General features: G+C 29.3%; 1 protein-coding gene across 1 annotated transcript in view; it reads left to right on the forward strand.

Moving 5' to 3' along the window:
* LOC129963375 (nephrin-like) overlaps positions 1-19,824 on the forward strand; it is a 557,730-nt gene that overhangs the window by 451,978 nt on the left and 85,928 nt on the right. Inside the window, exon 6 of the mRNA XM_056077710.1 lies at positions 16,361-16,651. Within this exon, the coding sequence (XP_055933685.1) occupies positions 16,361-16,651 (291 nt within the window). The remainder of the gene's footprint in view (positions 1-16,360; positions 16,652-19,824) is intronic.

Raw genomic sequence — 19,824 nt, forward strand, 5'->3', positions numbered from 1 at the left:
AAAATAGTACAGAAGAAGCTGGATTATGAATATTGATTTATGAAAATTTATTTTATTGTGTTTATTGGTGCATCTACAAATGGTGATGTTCCTTAAGGTATGAATGATATTGAAATAAAGGCTAGAATAAACGAAACTAAAATATCCTGATGAAATCATAGCAAAATAAAAAAAAAAATGATAAAATGATCTGATGACAGAACGCGGGAATTCTTTTATGAAAGTTACCAAGAAGCCAAAAAAATATGTGCTTTATTCTGAAAATTAAAAAGATAAACATATAATATAGATAAAATATTGAATTTTTTTTTTACGAAAAATATTTTAGATAATTTTTATAATGCTACAATATTGTTTTAGACTGGTTAGAACTAATCAAAATAAAGTCAATAAATGTTAGGGTGTATCTAACTAAAAAAAATAAAACTTTATTACTTAAAAAGTTCTTAAAGGAAAAATAATTTACATTGGATGCATTCTTTATTATTCCAAATGAAGAAAAATAACTCCTAGAACAAAAGATTAAATAATATTACGTTTTCATATAACGTTTTCAAAGAAAGAATTTATATTACGTTTAAACATACATAAAACGAAATTATGTAGCTTTAATCCATATTTTTGGTCTTAAGAACGAAATAAATAAATTCCTGAATTTACCGTCAATGGTAAAAGAGGATTTATTAACTATCATTTTCACAAATTAATTGGGTTGTTTAATAGAACAGGCCCTTTATAAAAGTCTTCTGCGAAGAACAATTCTATAACTTCAAAAAACTATTCAAGTTCTAACAATAAAATTAAAAATTAATTCATATTCAGCTTGATTATATTAAAAATTAATTCTAAGATTTATTTAAAACAAGAAAAATCATCGAAAGACGTAAACAGAAATACATTTTTTTCTATTGTTTGGACTTTAGATCGAATTAATTAAATATGAATAAATATGTGTTGTTGACCTTCAATTCAATAAAAATCAAATAAGATGAAATTAATTATGGTAATTAATAATTTGCGTATTTCATAATGATATTCTTGATGGAACTATTGTATAACATTAGCGAACCAATCTACATGTAAACCAATAAAATTAAATTGTATGCAAAAATATAGCTCCTAAAAAAGTGAAGAAAATAAATATAGCATTTCTGTTTTATTTCGGTATGTAAGAATTTCCTAACTCATCAAAAAGACTACTTTCTCACCCTTTATTAAAAATTAATAACCGAAAAAGTTATTAACCCTTTGATGAGTACAAGAAAAAAAATCACGTAAAAAAGGTTAGGTGCATAATTTATTTCATTCAGCTTGCACTCTTTGTGGGAGGTGCAGACCAAATTCTACTCGAGGTAAATTAATTGCTCTAAGACAATAAAAAAATGGAAAGAGTTCTGTAGTTAAATCAAGCAAAGAATATGCATTAAGCAAGAAAAAAAAGAAGGGGGAAAGGGTACTAGAAATCCAAATTCTACTACATTTTTCCAGCTGCATATGTATAATTCAAATCAACTGTTGATAGACCTCTCGAGCGTTCAATGACGAATGAAGAGCAAATGGAGAAAACTCAACGACCGAATTTCTCAAAAGCACGTATATGAAGAGAAAGAAAAAAGACTGACGCGATTTTTTTGTGCCTTTTCAACCAGATCTGCCGTATGAAAAGGTTTTCCTCCTCCACCAGTAATGGCCGAGTTGTTTTAAAGACGACACGTCCTCTATCCAGCCTTTTTATGACCCGTAAGAATTTATGAAGGACATTTTTTCGAACTTCCACATTTGTACTTGGAGGGTCGGCGGTTGGGGATGCTACAGCGAAGGGGCAGGCCTGAATAATGAGAAGTTTTTGTTCAGAACTAAATCTCTCTTTTATGAATGAGACTCGAGGCTGTAGTGGGCAATTTTCAGAAGGGAGCAGATTGTAGAGATGGTATGATGAGGGAAATTGGAGAAAAGATGGAATAGTTTCGGCTGGTATCTAATGGAAGAGTAATGTAACGATGGCTCTCTTTAAAGAGACTGGTGGTAGGGAGAAAAAAAGTTGATGCTGATCTCTTTATATTTCTTACCCCGCAGTTTCATGAAGTATCCATCCGCAGTTGGGAAGATGGGGGGAATACTTTTGGCCTCTGATGAATAGTTTTATTTGATTAATTTTGGGTTCCGGTGCGTGCCTGGAAGCCTTAACAATGTTCCTTTTCTACTTTGGAGTTCTGAGGTTGAGATATTTTTAGGAAGTGCTTTTTTAAAAAGGGATTTCTTATTCCCTTTTTTTGTTCAGGATGCACTTGATACTACTCAGATCGATAACACCAACAGGATTTCTTAAAGTAAAAATGAAACTGATTTTATAGAAAAATATATTGTTATTTTTAAAGGAAAATGTTTTCTTCGAAATATCAGTTGCTAGACATTTTATTCTTATGCATTTTTCAACAACTTTTATGCATTTTTTTTTACTGTGATGTACTTGACAAATCTGCTGTTTTATCCTCTTCTTTTTGATACTGATACAATGGTGATGTAGAAAATGAAGTCAAATCCATGAATAATAAACCTATGATAAAGGAATGGATGACAGATACTGCTCCTCAGTTTCATTTTAAATTACTGTAGGAGAACATGGGGAACTACTTTACCTGAGGTTCTTCTAAGGTACTCCAAAGCTTAAATGCTCTTAGTTTCAATGTATGGAGACATAATGCATTCTTAGAAAAATTTCAAGGAACACTGGCGAACACTGCTCTCTGATATTGTTAGATCAGTGAACACTCACAATCTAAGGTCAATTTATTGGACACTCATATTTTAAGGCATACTGGTCAAAAATGCATTTTGAAATTTCTAAGGTCATTGGACATTCGAAATGAAGGGATATTCAGTGGCCACTCGCAATATGAGTTCCTTTCATGAACAATGATATTCTAAAATACTCAAGTGTATGAAAATGGATTGCCTTCAATAAACCCTTGAAGGAAAAAAATTGGAAAATTTTCAATAATTAGACTGATTGCAGAGGTCAATTCATGGTTGAAAGATATACTAGTCTGCGGATTTTTGAGATTTCTGGCTAAGAGCACAATCAATGGATATAGTCCATGAGCTCAATCTGATTCATGTTCTTCAGCCATATCATGACTTATACCACTGAGACTCTTTTGATTCGTTATAGATTTAAATATCTCACACTTAATTAGTTTGTCGATAGTTTTTTCATCCCAATGCATAGTATCATCTCATCTGAGATGATTTATTATTATTGAAGATAATTCCATAGGCTCCAAAATTGAAAGAAATTTTAATTTCGAATGATTTGTTAAGAGGCTGGGTGGGTGGGAAGAGCTCTTTTATTTAAAAAATAACTTTTTGAGGATGATGTTTTGCCAATGCCATCATGCAAAGAATTATATTAAGCATTATTTCAGATAAAACCATATCCTAAAGTCACTCATTCTTGTATTTACTAAACAAGTGTATGTAACATTTGATACTGGATAACATACACAGGAAAATATACAAGAGTATATTTATTTATTTATTCAAAACTCTTCCATCAGAGTGGAGTGAATTGTTTTCTTTCCCCTTTTTCCATCTTTCTTCCAACGAAAGTGGAGTATTTTTTTCCTCAATGGAAGTTAGGTAAACTTGAAATTGGGGTAGTTTTGAGCTACATTCCAATCCAACTCTATTGTTCTAAAATTTCCATTTGACTTGGATTATAATGATGATGTAAGTCTTCACTTCCTTCACTTCAGTTAACATCAGCACATTACAACTCAACAGGAAGTCTCAAAAATTTTCTCTTGAAATAACAATACAACTTCTCTCCCAAGTAGAACATAAACATTTCAACTCAAAAACAACATAATATTCGATAAGAAAGAAAACAACTGAGGCTCACTTCCTTTAGGATTCAGCAAGGTAAAGCAACTAAAGTTTCTCCCATATACATTATGTTTAGTACTTGCTTATTTTGTCACAGAAATGATTTGGTAAATGATCCATATGCCTCTTGAATATTGAATATTAATGATATTAGTTTATACAAAGAAGTTTCATTTTCAATAATGAGATGGAAAAAATAACAATTAAAAATATTTAGCATCTGTTGAATTGTGACTTTTTTTTCCTTATTTTTGCAAATCGGCATTTGGTATAAAACATTTTTCTCAATTTGGTTTAGGTTCTATTAAAAAAAGAAACTGAAGATCTTTTCCGAGTTTTAATTCGATATGCTTTATATGAAAGCTATTACATTTATAGAAGGAATATATAAATCCTTTACACAATCGATGATATAGTTGATATTAGAATGTTTCCCAGAAGTTTTATGTAGTACTGCTAGCAGAAAAATAAACGTTGCTTGAAAGATTACAATACGCCTAAAAGAATCCCAAACGCATCATGTTACTCACGAGCTAATTACCACAATTGAAAATAAAAATTGGATGTCACTTTAGAAAAATGGTTTCTAGAAGTGTGTGTACTTTTCGTTTATGTGGTTCTTTACCAAAAATTGTCTTATTTTTCTAACTAGTAACAATGATTAGTAATGCAAATTCAAATTCTTCAGTTTAAATTATCCTGGGTTCATGCTAAACTTTTCCATTTCAAAAAATGAGAGTTGATTTATGAGCAGCTGACATTCAGGCCTCTTAATGCTAAATGAATTTTTGCTACTTTTTCGACCTGCTTCCAGTTATTACAAATCGATTACAGACATTCTTGATTTGCATCAAATTTTTATTTAAATTTGAAAAATTTCGAGGTTTTTATTGATGTGAAAAAACTGTCTTAAAACTTTAATTAATTAATTTATGAACTTATTATTTTTTTAAAAAAATAAATGAATGATTAGAAGCATATAAATACTGTGATGTCAATAAGAAAAGCAGCAACTGATATATCAGAATTTTTACATTACTTAAATATTTCTGAAGCCATACATTCAAATTCCAATGTGTGCTAAATACTAGTATTTTCATATTTTTTTATTTTTTTTTTTTGAGAAATTATCACAATTTAACTTATGTATGAGCCAGAAGAAAAATAATAAATTAAAACAAAGGCGATATTTGAATGCTTTTCATATAAATATTTTGACTTTTTTATTATATATTTAATTGCTCTAATTCTTTCTTTTCAAATTAATTGTAATACATGAAATAAGTGAACAATATATTCAACAGATTCAGTAGTATTTGGAAAAATTATTTGCATACATAATTATCGGAAAGAATGGGAACTGATTAAAATTGCTGAATTGCGTTTCCTGAATAATAAATAAGCTGAATAATAAAGTGGAATTTTCAGAAGTTGATCCATTGAAATATGAGAAACGCAGTTATAAATAATATAAAGAATAAAGAATAAAGTTAAGCAATAAATCTATGAATGGATTTAATGCCAATATTAGATTATAATATAATATCACCAGCATTCTTCCGACAGCTATTTTGATCCTGTTGATTTCAAATCAGAAAAATATGCTTTTAAAATGAATGAGACGGACTTCTTTGTATTTAATCGTATCTCTGATATCGTAAAATTTATTTATTCGTGGCTTATGGAAATGTATACTATGTGCAGAGGATACTATTACTTGCTTTTTAACTGAACATAAAAGACCGATTCAGATAAAAAGAGAGTTAAAAATAAAATAGAAATTTAAAACTGTAAAAGGGAGTTATCACATTTACTTTGAAATTAAATGCTACTTGAAAAGTTTTTTATATATATAATTTAGTATAATATAATATAATATTCATGTTTACACTTGAGAATTTTTAGCACATTTACATTTAATATCTCTGGTATTTGAAAATTCCGTGTTTTTAATGATTGCTTATGACAATGAATTTTTCACTCATTTTTTATGTTCTGGATTTCTGAAATATTCTAGAATTATTCTAATTCTATGGCAGTGCAGTATTTTAATATTGTTTAAAACATGCTTATCAATTAATCGTATTATTGTTAGATATATTTGATTCAATATAAAATTATAATCGATAGTAAATTGCCAAGAAAATCTATTTCAAACCATAATGAATTATGGAGTACAAGATGTTTGTAAATGAATATCCCAAATTTACAGGGCTGTTGAGAGAAAATAAAGCAAACTACAGCTTTGTTATTTGTTGAAATTCTAAAATAACAGTTGAATGTTAAAATTCAACACAGTCTCAGGTTTCGTATAAGCTTTTCTAGAAATATGAATGTGTCGTGGGAATATCCAAAGTTTGGCTCATTCCAAACTTTTATTGCATGTTTCATATAAACCTTTTAAAGACTGTAGATATGCATAAATGGCTAAAATCCTTTATTTTTCAGGGATCATTTATAACTTCGTTGAATTTAAACTTTAAACTGTTATTTTTTCTTATTTTTGATAAACATCAAGGTTGCACTTATTTTTGTATTCTTTAAATAGTCCTGCAAAATTAAGATTATCATGTATGAACATCCAATATATTAAAGAGAAAATGTAGAAAGCAATTGAAAATACGCATTTTTAATAAAATGAATGATTTATAACTGCATTAAAATTAGAAAACATTTCTTTGATAACTGTTTGTATATCAGATGAAAATTCAAAAATCAGAGCTGTTTTTAATTTCTTTTTTATTAATTATCCTCAATTCTTTTGACATTATTTATTTATTAACATTTTTTGAATTGTCTAAGAATGTTTCACGAGCAAGTTCAGTTGCGCAATGATTTGTTTATTATTTTCGCGCATTATGTAATCAAAGAATTTTAGAATGAGTATAATTTGGAAATTAATCAAAATGCTTTATGTTGGAATCGCCTAACTCATTCTATCATTCCTTTAAATGCTTCTTTAAATAATATATGTTGCGGCCAAAGCCGAAGTTCTGCCAGTTCGCGAATAGGTCAAGAAGTTTGACCAAAGTTTGGTCGAAGTACTTGCAATTAATATTGTATATTCTACTTTGTCTGTCCATTTCACGAAGTGGCTGTGTATCCTTGGCCAAAGCCCGATGTGATAATGGTAAATTGACCACTAGGCGGCAAATTTCATATTTTTATTAGCGATATTTCGGGAGACAGTGTGATCTGGGATCTTTAACATTAGATCTATAGAGCAGGAAAAGACTAAGGATCATTCTTAAAGGTAGTTGACAAATTGAGTACTCAATTTGCTTTTGTATTCATACACGATACGCAATGCATTTGCTCAAGATAAATTCGTCATTTTGAAGGGCGCAAATTTAATCTTCTTCACGCTATCACGTTGTTATATCATATACGTTCACTGGATTACACGAGACCTTATTTTTATATATTAAAGGCTTATTTTTAACTCAGAGGTGTCACTGATATTTGAACTCGTTTCCGAAACAATTGTACTTAAAAAAAACAGTACACAGAAGTACTCATTTTTAAATACTTCATTTTAAAATTGTGTAAAACAATATGTTCTTGATTTCTTTCTTACTACTTTGGCCGATCGTCTCTAGCCACTTCGCGAATTGGCCGGCCAAAGCCCGAAATCAAGAAAAGATCGGACATTGGCCGGTAAGTTTACAGCAACGTTGGCCAAAACGCGAATTGGGCCGGCCAATTCGCGTTTTGGCCGATTTTGGGCTTTAGCCGTAACATATATATATATATTTCTATATACATATAAAGCGCAAAATTTATGCCTAATTGCTCCTTTTATCAAAAATTTAATATTTTCTTTTAAGGAATTAGAATTAGTAAAAAATAAATATTAAATGTAATCTTAAAATCAATAAGAAAACATTAATTTTCATAAAATTTCCAAATGACGACCAATAAATCTAAGTGTTACGATTGTGCGAAATTTTTGCTCTGGTTTACTAATAATATCTATTGTGAGTAACAGTTACTATCTTGTGCCTTATAAGGTACCGTACATTTTTAATTTATTTCAGTATTTAGAAACTTGTAATTAAATCTTATGACATTTTAAACATCAGAGCAAATAGTAGCAAATTAGCAATACTATAGCTAATAGTATAATAGCAATAGTATATATATATATATATATATATATATATATATATATATATATATATATATATATATATATATATATAATGGTTTAATAGTAAAAGTGAATATAAAATTCATGTGTTCTTACCCTTTTTCGCATTTTTTTTTCCCTTCATATTTTGATACATATTTTTTTTACACCAGCTTACTTCTTATTTCAACTTTTTTGATATATTTTTACTTTAATTCTCTTTTCTTTTTCCATACTATTAAATGTGGTGTGTGTGTGTATGTGTGTACATGTGTGTGTGTGTGTGTGTCTATGTATGTGTAGATATATATAGAGAGATATGTATACATGAAAATATATGTGTGCTTTATCAAAATTCTAAAACTTTCAAACACAAATTAAAAATGTTCTAAATATCTTTATTCTTTTAATGAAAAATAAATAATAATAATAATAATAGTTGTAATAATTTAAAATTACATAAAATAAGAATAAACAAATATTCTATTCGTTTTATTCTACTAATTTTTCACTTGCAAAATTTAATTTTGAAGCTCTTTATCTATTAACAATGAAAATGCGAGCAAGATTTACAGTAGAAGCCACTAATTATTCTTCCAACTCTACAACTCTATTTTCAAACAAAAACGAAGATCTGAAGAAGCTTAATTAAATTAAACTACGTGAAATAAATCATTTGAAAACTTTCTTCAGTAAAGATTCACTGAAGGTATTTATTTTTAACCAAAATTTATTAAGATAAAATTTGCATTGTTATTGTTTGGGGATTTTCTGTTTAAATTATTTTAACTTCTAGGGGACGGTTAACTAAACTTTTGATTAGCCATTTATCATTATCCTAACTACAAAATTTATGCCTTATTTTCGTTCCTTATTTTGAAAGTTTCTGAAAAAAAATATTCTAAAATAAATTCGTCATTAATTAATTGACACGTTGGAGTTAAAATAATATTAGCTCCAACTCCATTAACATTATCTTCCACTTCAACATTATTTTGTCTTTGATGCTCATAGCGAGAAAATGAAACACGTCAGGGAACTGCGAACATTATTGTAATATAATAAAAATTATTTAATACTTTAATGCAGGCTTTTTACTCTAGTTTATAGTACTGTATAGTACTGTTACAGAAAAATTCTGCACACAAAATTTCATTAATTTAAGCTTGCTGTATTTGGTGTATAGTAGGCCTCAATAACAAATAAGGACGTTTATTAATTCAAAAACATGAATACACAGACGACAAAACACAGCTGAGAAATACACAAGCAATAAACAGCAGCAATCACAAAAAGCAGCAACACACTAGTAGCTACTCAGTATTAAATATGCAACAGACACAAAGCGGTCAGACAGAGCAGGAAGAAAGGGTTCACGCAACTATTTACATCTCTCCAAACATGTGCTATTCTTACTCATGGCTACTCAACACATAACTCACTGCTGTTTGTATACTTGTCTCCAAGACTCGGTGCACGGCCCAATTTTCAATCCACTGATCGCTTGTGCTCCACTCAGTGGACCTGGACTGATCTAACTGATTCGTTGCTGACTATCTATACGTTTCACACTCCAGCTCTGTCTGCAGACATTTTATAGCTTCCGGAACAGGGCACAGACGGTTCTCGAAGAATCAGTATATTGCGTCTCATATTGGTCCTGTCGCTAAAATTTCTGAAGATTCTAGTATCATCTCTTTTCTAGACAAAGTCGTTAAATTCACCATCAAATGGTCGCCAAGTTTATTGCTAAGACCAGTGGTTATTGATCCAATATCCATTGAGCTTGAAATAGAGTTATAAATAAAATTGTATTTCGATATCTTACAATAGAACTAACTGTGCTGGGAAGTAACATTACAGATTCGTAACAATTGTAAGTTCCGAAAAAGATTTATCTGCATAAACTGACTTTATACGTTATCATCGGTGCAGTCAGGGAAAAAAATCTTCTATCCACTTAATTTCGATAACACTATAGTTTTGAAAATATATTAATATATTAGCAACTTTTGGCGACTAGCTGATTCAGCTGAAAATTAGGTATTTTTTACTTTCATTTTAATGTTGTCATTATGCATAACATAATGACTATGATTTCTCCAAGGGTTTATATTTAAGCATCAAATTACAACAGACATCCAAGCCATTCAATTTTAATAATTTGATATATATCGGAACAATGATTACAGCCGGTATTAGTATATATTGTACTACTACAGTCAAAATGATCAAACCCTCAATGATTTCTTTAGTAATTTGGTCACTACCTTTTGTAATCTTAGGATTATCCCTAAGAATTAAGATGTAATAGGTTGCAAAGTAAAAGGTGAAAATGTGGAAGAACTTGTGTTTCGTTCGGAAGAAAATAATTATTTTCCGTGTTCAAGAAAAGAAATTTTGAAATTTTATCTTTTCAGCAGAACAAATACCATGTAATTTCTCCTTATTAGTTTCAATTATAACAATTAAATTATTTATTCTTGTTAGGAACGAAGGTATTTTTTTATCATTTGTGAACATGATGTTTCGGTTTGTGGTTTTTGAAGCCACAAAATGCACGCGCAGAAAATTAGTGATTTATCGCTTTTGATGCATCATTTTTTCGCTTTTAGGGTTATTACAAAATGATGAAAAGATTGTCGCATTTGGTGAGTTATCACCAACAAAAAGTTACAATAGGCGCAGATGTCCGCCATGTACCCGATTCTCCTGTCTGAACAATAAATAGTAGGGTCGTAATAAAGATAAAATATTGGAGCTCAAACGATTTTGAGATGGAAAAAACCTATCGTTTTCGAATTATCGGCGCATTTGTAATCTGATTTCCACGTGATTGTTTCAAATCGTTTTAAATTAATTTTTGACGGAAAAAAAATTTTGGCCTTGAGAAAAAAAAAAAAAAAAAAAAATTAGAACGCGATTGTTTTAGAGTTGGTCAAAAATCATTGTTTTTCTAATTGTTGGTAATTGTGAAATATGCGTTATATGAGAACAGGATGTTTTTTTATATCGGATTGACACCACGTGACTTAAAAAAATAATGTTTTCACTTGATAACTTCGAATTTGCGATAGAAGATTTCATTTTTATTTTCTAAGAAATGTCCCATTCTCCTGTAGATATTTGAGTGGTATGCTGGATTTCAGCTTTCATTCAATGGTTCAAAATAATGACTTTTCTGAAATTTTAGTTTTATTATCAAGATATGTATTTATAATGATTCTAAAGGCAACTAGAAAGTCGAAAAGGAACTGAAAATGCTTCGTAAAAGAATGTTTGGGGGCTTTGAAAAATGAATAGTAGCATGTATGCCATTTAAAGCAAACTGTTGACATTTCAATTTAATAGAAAAAACTTTCCAGACAATCTAAACACTTCAAGAATCATGAATACATAAGAAAACCCTATTTAAACACAGATGAGAAACATCAAAAAGGAATGAAGGGAATATCTTGTAAATTTTAAAATTCAGTTCTCAGCAATGAATTTATGTTCTTCATATCAAATAAATCCCAGAATAAGCCATAATATTTTTTTACCATATTTTTTTACAGAAATAAGAATCCCAAGCACCATTCAGAAAGTTAAATAAACCCTTTTATAAGCAGGTTTTCTTTATTACCTATCTTAAAAATTCAGTAAAAAAATAAATAATGAATAAAGTGTAAGCTTTAATGTTCTGTTGGTGCGTGACTTTCTTCGGAATTTTCACTAACATAAGAATATTATTGCTCTGGCGAGCAATCAATATTAACGAAGAGGGCAAGAATTTTATTTAAATACGTATACTTTTTACACCGAGTTTATTAAAAGTATCGAGAGCACGTGCTATATTTTATTCATTCATTTGAAGAAAGAGTTTTTAGCTGAACTTAAATTAGATTCTCTAGATGCTGCCATTCCGTGTTTTGAAAAATAAAACAGATCGATACTCATTTAAGAGAGGGAAAAGAATGGCAAAGATTGTTCCTTCCTACTTTTCATTGAATATCCGGGAATCTCTTCCAAAAATCTCATTCCCCCACCAAGAACTTTTAGGCAGAAGCTAAACTCGAATTTCACCTTCATAAATAAAGAATAGGGAAGAAGGAGCACAATTCCATGTACTACCTTTACTACTTCGAGCTCAGGAAATATATTCAGCCAGCATTCACATTCGAAGCAGCTTTATATTGATAGTTTCTGAAATTTTCGGTGTCTGCTTCGGTTTATAATTCATTTTATCAGCTTCTTTCCCATTCCCTTTCTGTTTGGCACAGTTGCGAAATCAGTGTTTTCGCAGGCAGACGAGAAATCTACGCAGGGTTTATTATTCGAGATAGACACATCATGCGAAGGGGGTTTGTGTTTTGCTTTTTGGACGGGGAGAAATATACTCCACTCTACAATGTTGCCATTTTGAGTGTCAGATTTATATCCTGTTTCGAAGAGAATGAAGTAGTTTCTCAATGGAACTGAATTATACAAATATTCTTACTAGGACCGACTAATCTAAACTACCAACAACTGACATTTTAGTTCGAATAGTTTCATATGAATTATGATACGTTTTAATAAAGGCTAAATCTCTAATGATGTAATATATTTACTTTGTATCAAGGAAGTATTAATCATGTCATCTATACTTATAAAAAAGCTCAATGTTTGTACGTGTGTGTTGGCACTCTACAGGCCTCGACCTACAGCTGCCAAATTTGGCACGTGTATGCTTTGGAGGTCATGAATGTGCACCTCGGAGCAATTTTTTTGAATTTTTAATTAGAATTTTAAGTAATAAAAAATTAAGCGAAATTTCGATGTTTATACGCTACAACTTCCGAAAATATTACAACACAAAATTGAATTTTGTATCATATTCAAGTTCAAAAAATAATCTTTTAAACGGTACTAATGTTATAATCTGTAAATTAAATATATATGTTTAATGATTTTTTAAAAATATAATTTAATCATATTTTTAACAATTTAACAACAAAAAATAAAAATAAAATTTCATCTGCACGAGCATGGAAAAAAATTAGCTTTTATTTACGTGTTGCCATCACATTCACAAAAGCTCTGATTAAAAAATAAGTTAATTACTACTGCAAATTAAATATAGAAAATATCATTTTCATCATGTAACTGTATAAAATGAAATAAATAAGAAATGTGATACTTTCTAAAAAAAATCAATGCAAAGCAAAGTTTTCTATGATCGTTTGCAATATCCATATTAGTAATTCGATAAATCAACTTTTTTTAAAGATAAAATGCTTTAATATAACAGGAACGCATATAACTTGGAGGCTGGAAATGTGCATCTTGAAGGCAATTTTTTTTCAATTTTTAATTAGAATTTTAAGTAATTAAGAATTAAGCGAACTGTTGGTATTTTTCCGCTATAGTTTCCGAAAACATTACAGAACAAAATTGTATTTTACATCTTATTGAAGTTCAAAAAATATCCCTCTTAATGATACTAATGGTTTAACCTAAAAATGAAATTTTTATTTTTGATGAATTTTTAAAATATAATTTAATTATATTTGTCAACATAAAATAAAAATAAATTTAAAGCTGCACGAGCACGTTACACGTCAATGAGGAGAAAATTAACTTTTATCAATGTGTTGTCATCACATTGACAAAAGCTCAAATTAAAAATATATAAATAAGTTAACTATTATTGCAAGTTAAAAATATAAAAGTGTAATTTTCGACACGTGTCTGTATGAAATGAAATAAATATGAAATATGATATTTTCTGAAAAGTAAATGCAAGAAAACGTTTTCTATGATCTGTTACTAATAAAAGAAATAGTTTTATTTAAGGCAAATACGGTTTAAAATGTACAAGATATTGCCGCATTGAAAAGAGGTAGTGGACTCTCCATGGTCGAATGGTCCTAGCACTGATTTCATAATCAGAAGATCGTAAGTTCGAATCCCGCTAGAGACAATGCGATTCACAGTCTATGTAAATATTTAATTCCTTGCTTTTCTGTTTTCCTTTATTTCATGTTCCAGAAGATTGTAGACATTTCTTTAGTTTACCAGACAAGTGTTCTGGACTTTTCTTACTGTCTCCAGAAAAGTATTCTGGAACTTTCCCTGCTAGTATAAAAGCAGAAGATCTGTCAGTCACTGTATTCTCAGTTCAGAGATGAGTTAATAAATTGGTTTAGCTCTACTTCTTGTGTTTGGCATTGCGTTCCACACTAAGGTATCTACGTGACAATGTTTACTCTAATTGAAGTCTAACAGTTTTTTGTAAACCGTTAGTGATAGACATCCATCTGCTAACTAAATGGTCTAAATGAAATAAATAATCATATTTTATGTAAATTGAGTCAATAAATGCTGATGAATTACGAATTTAAAATTTTTACATATAACCTCTGCTCTGTGAATGATATTTGACAAAATATTCTTGAGACGCTAATATTTTAAATAAAAGTTGTTGCCCTTCAATCAACTAAATCAATCACTAAAGCTAACTAATTTATGAAAATTTCAATATCACTCTTCTATAAAAGCGCGTGATTTTAGATCACTTCATCGACTGTCTCAAAGAAACCAATCATCTCCCAGAGTTTCTCAAGAGTAATTGAAATAGATTATGAAAATGTTGATCATTCTAATCTTTTAATTTCAAAATAAATCGGTCAGATTTGAACGCATAAAATAGGAACGTTTATTTATTTAATAGTTGGAGAGTCAAGTATATTTTGCAGAATATGATTCCAAATTACTAAATGACTTTTTAAAATTTAAACTTCATAATTTTTTGAAATATATTTATAAGATGAAAAAAATAAAATATTCTTATTGTAAACTTTTATATCCTTTTAAAAATAAAATTAAAAACTGAATTTTTCATTGAGTCTGTGAAATTTTCGTTGAATAAGTTTTTGAGATATTAAAAATTATGAAAATTATTCTGTAGAGCATATAAGACTTCAACGCCGAACGACTCTGCTTTCAGCTCTCATATTTTTTAAAAATTGTAAAGAGTATCGTCTCTCTACAGTGGAGCATGTATAAAGAGACTAGTTCAATGATATATTGCATTAACGTACCATTTTCCAACTACATATCAAATATTTTGAGAGAGATCTTGTAAATCTGGACACTGATCAAATGATGTAGATGATACGTGAAACGTTACTCAGCTTTCAGAATTTTTGCACAAAATCAAGGAGGCAAAATTTCATCCACGAAATCTCACTTAAATGCCCCAGACTAACTTATACGATGGGAAGTCGAACTTTATATTATTCGATCCTTTTATTTCGTATTTGACGTTTTCCTCCTGGGCAACTGAAAATAGTTAATCTCTTAGTTAAGAATTCAAATAGATTTCACTTTATAATGTTTAAATTTTCATACAATTCTGCATTTTTTAAATGAATTTTCTATAATCACATAACTGAGAGTTAAGTTCCTTTATATGCTAGTATCATTTATGTTCTTATAATTCTTTTCTTTTCCTTAATAGGAAGGGCAAAGTTTAATGCTATGTCAACAGAGACTCGGGAAATCTTTTAAACTTTCATTGATTATTATTTTATCTTACACTGCTCCTAATCAAAAATGCGTGTTCTTTAAATTATATTCATAATTGGTTACTCCTTTATAAATTTTTTCATTTATTTTTGAATACATTATTTAACGCCTTTTTATAAATATAATTTAAAGAAGCCTCTTGACTTCCAGATTCAACGTCTTAACATGATAATATTTTAGGCTTGATTGGCCAATCTTTATTTTATATTTAATTTATTTTCATTATTTATTTTATTTGCATTTCATTATAAAATAGCGATAATGTATTTAATATCGTTAAGAAGAAATATATATTTAATATCATTGCAAAACGCGTCAATATAAAATCAGAAAATGCAACAATAGAAAGCAATGTTACAAATAATACAAATAGTATACTATAATAATTTATACAAATTCATTAAAATTAGGCAAAACATTATATGGAAGTAAAGTTGATACCTCAAAAAAGTTTATATATTTTTAAAAATGGTCTGAAAACGGACTTTTCTACAATAATATGCCTCCTAACTTATTGAGGAATACTTTTATTTATTAAAGTACTACGTAATGCAAAGTACTATTTCTCCTACCCAAGAAATAACTATGTAGGTTCAAAGATTTGCTCTGTAGAGTGTTTAAAAGATTTTTCTAACATACATGTCGCATCATATATTTACATGTATTTAATTACACTCCAGCTTATGGACCACATCTTAAAAATTAAATTAAAAAAAAACTAACACTGTTGTCAGTAAATACAACATTCTCCTTTGTTTTGCTTGTCCTTTTACAACGTACTCCTTTGTTTTCCAGATGTTCCTCAACTGAATCTCCGCCTTGGCAGCAAACTCCGTCATTCCAACATTCTGGAAGGCAACGATGTATACTTTGAATGCAACATAAGGGCCAATCCTTGGGTGTCAGAAACCGGTTGGAAGTTCGAAGGGCGTGAACTTGTCACCAATATATCTGCTGGTGTCATCGTTAGCAACCAATCGCTGGTTCTCCAGAGGGTCCACAGGAGCAACAGGGGGAGGTACAGTTGTACGGCAACCAACAGTGAAGGACAAGGCGAAAGTAACCACGTCTACTTAAGAGTGCAATGTAAGAATCTTCATACCCTTCTGATTAAGTTATAATGAATGAAGCTAAACAAATATTTGCAGTTGTTCCCCCATTTTATGATAGCTTCCCATTAAAAAATGTAATAATCTGTAATGCGTTGGGATCCATTTAAGGTAGTAAATTCTGAGCTAATCGTGAGAATTGATTCTTATTAGACGTTGTATTTTCAACAATGTCTTCTCTCAGAATTTTGGCAGTTAAAATATTTGATAATTTCGCAGTTTATTTTATGCCTATAAAGCTCCAAAATTATTTTTAGCTATATTTTCTAATTGTTTAAGTTTGCATCTGAAAAAAGGCTGCTACCCATTAAAAGTCCCTTTAATTTAATATTCGAAAAATTATTGCAAGAATTTTCATTAAAAATATTTTAAAGAATACCAATTAGAAAAAAATTATTAATAATATTCCTTTTTTTTAACATGAATCAAAAGTCCAAAATTGGAAAAAGAAATAATATTATTTCCGATTGAATCCATCAAAATGGGAATAATCAATTTTAATTTCATTCCTAAAAGATATTTTCATCAATAACATTCAGGCTTTAAACAGCTGAATTTAATCCCGAAATTAAATCAATTAATTTTAATCGCATTGTTGTAAAACGTAATTAATTAAATATTGTTACTGATGTCTTCAGAAAGCAGAAATTTCTCTAAATAATAATTTTTTTAATATTTTTTCTTCTCTAAAATATAATTTTTTATTTTAGAAAATGTATAGAATTCCTTATTCATTGAGATAAATTCTATTTTTGGCGTCTGGAATAGAATTTTGGAAAGTAAAAGAAAGATTGATATAATATAGAATTTTTCTAAGGAATTCAGTTTATACTTTTTACCGTCGAGCATTAAAAATATAATATTTTGAAATGTATAAAAATGTTTCAAGACTTTTCTCAGACTTCAAGACTTTTCTTTTATGAGAACATTACTCGATAGATTTTACAAAGCAATACGAAGATATTTGATAAAAGTGGAACAAATTGGATACCATTTTCGAGTTAAAAGAGCCATCTGTTTTCTTTTGTCTGTTTCTTTATTAACTCATAATGTTTAATTGATAAATAAGATAAATTGCATAGCATGCTATAAGATCGCATATTTCTTTAGCTAGCATATACAGTATTTTAAAAAAAGATTGCACAAACAAAATTTTTATTAACAAAAAAAAAATATTTTGACCAGTTAAGTTATTTTGTGTTTTATTAACAAACCATCAGCAGTGATTTCCCCCCAAATTGTCTCGCATATTTTCTAGTAAATTTGTCATCCTGGAAAATGCTGCAATAATAAAAATATTTTCGTACACTAGTTACGAAATATTTACTTTTAGCGTCAATTTAGCATTTTTACTGAATTATATTATATGGTACTTGGCGAGTTCTTCTGAAATTAATAACTCCCATGCTGTTAATAGTATACGAATATCGAATTTGTGTTTTTGATACATTTTTCCAACCGATTGAAACAAAAATTTGGCACAAAACTACTCTTGTAGTCACCGAATCATATTGCAAATTTGAAATATATATAACTCATTGCACTTTTGAGTTATCGCGTTTAACGGGTTTCTGAAAACAGACACCGAAAGAACGTCCTTTGTTGGATTTGACACAAAATTTGACCGGTGTCTGCATTATAGATATTAAATTTCTATACAAAATTTTATTTATCTAATTGTCGATGTTCTGTAGTTATCATTCTAACTTATATTCAAAGAGTCGGGCAGAAAGACTTCCTCTGAGCGAAATGTGCTCGAAATTTGTTAGAAATCTGCAATTTCGGTATATAGACCATATACCAAATCTCACCAGTCTAGCTCAAAACGTTTTTAAATTATATTTGTCACAGACAGACAAACAGACATTTTTCAAAAATGTGTTTTTTGAAGTCAAGGAAGTCTCAAAAGTGGAGATTCGTCAAAATCTCGAGTTGTGGTGGAATGAAGATCATTATGATCCGTGCAGTGGAAGCAAGAGGACTATGTTTTCGGCAACCTTTCTTTAATGATCACATTTCACACAAAACAAACACAAAGGCAAGACAAGACATTAACGCACGCATCCTTAACAGAACATAATCTCATCTCATTATATTTACAATCGCAGTGCACCATGGGATGCGTACCTAATTATAATCTGTGTATTTTCTGTAGGTGTTTCAAGGTTACATTTTCTACCTCGTTATTGGTTATCTGGTACCAGTAACGCGGTAGAAAATGTGACGAACAGCCTACAGGAAATACACAGACTATAAGTATCGCCATCTATTATCCAAAAGAGAAGATAGAGAAATGCAACTGCTATAGAATTCGAATTTTTTCGACGATTACTATTCTTTATCTATACAAAGTATATGGGAAAATTAAAAAAAAAATTAAAAATAACTGTTCTGTTTATCCCAGAAAAATAAAAGAGCAAATTCTTTCACAAATGATTGGGTTGCTTCATTCTATCATAATAAAAAAAGCAAATATACTTTTCCGTTAGAACTCTATAAATCAAAAACAAGAAATGGATTGGAAACTAATTATTATTTTTTTTACTAATTTATAACTTTTCTAACAAAGAAAAAAAAAAGAAGAGAAAATGACAGAAATCTCTTTTTAAAACGATTTCACGATCTTCAATAAAATGGCACACTTTCATTTTCATAACTCAGACTATAACTCAAAATAATGGATTAATAAAAATGATTATTGATCTCTCCCATCCTTCTTGCCATTTAACAAAGTAGGGAATAACATTTTTTTTTTTTTTTTTTTTTTTTTTTTCAAATTTACTGTCGAAGGAACGAGGAAGTAATTACAGAAATGCAATAAAACAATTTCCTTTCTCATGGAAATAATCGCTGCATAAAAAACCATCAAAATCAAGTTACTTAAGTGGATAATGAGTAATTAGGCAATTTTGTTTATGCTTTTGGCTCTAAAGTGAATTTCTTTGATGCGATTATATCCTCGTGTAGGGATTAAAAAAAAGTGGGTAGAAAAAAAAGTCTCATATCCGCTGCCAATTTCGGGTACTTAAATTTAATTTCCGTCTACTTAAGTGATTACATTCCTTCTTATTTGGCAGTTTTAACTGATCTGCAACTATATTAAACAAGTTTTGATTTTCGTTCGCATGAATGAATTTCAAAGTGCATAAC

Source organism: Argiope bruennichi, chromosome 3, assembly GCF_947563725.1.
Source record: "Argiope bruennichi chromosome 3, qqArgBrue1.1, whole genome shotgun sequence".
Lineage (NCBI taxonomy): Eukaryota > Metazoa > Arthropoda > Arachnida > Araneae > Araneidae > Argiope > Argiope bruennichi.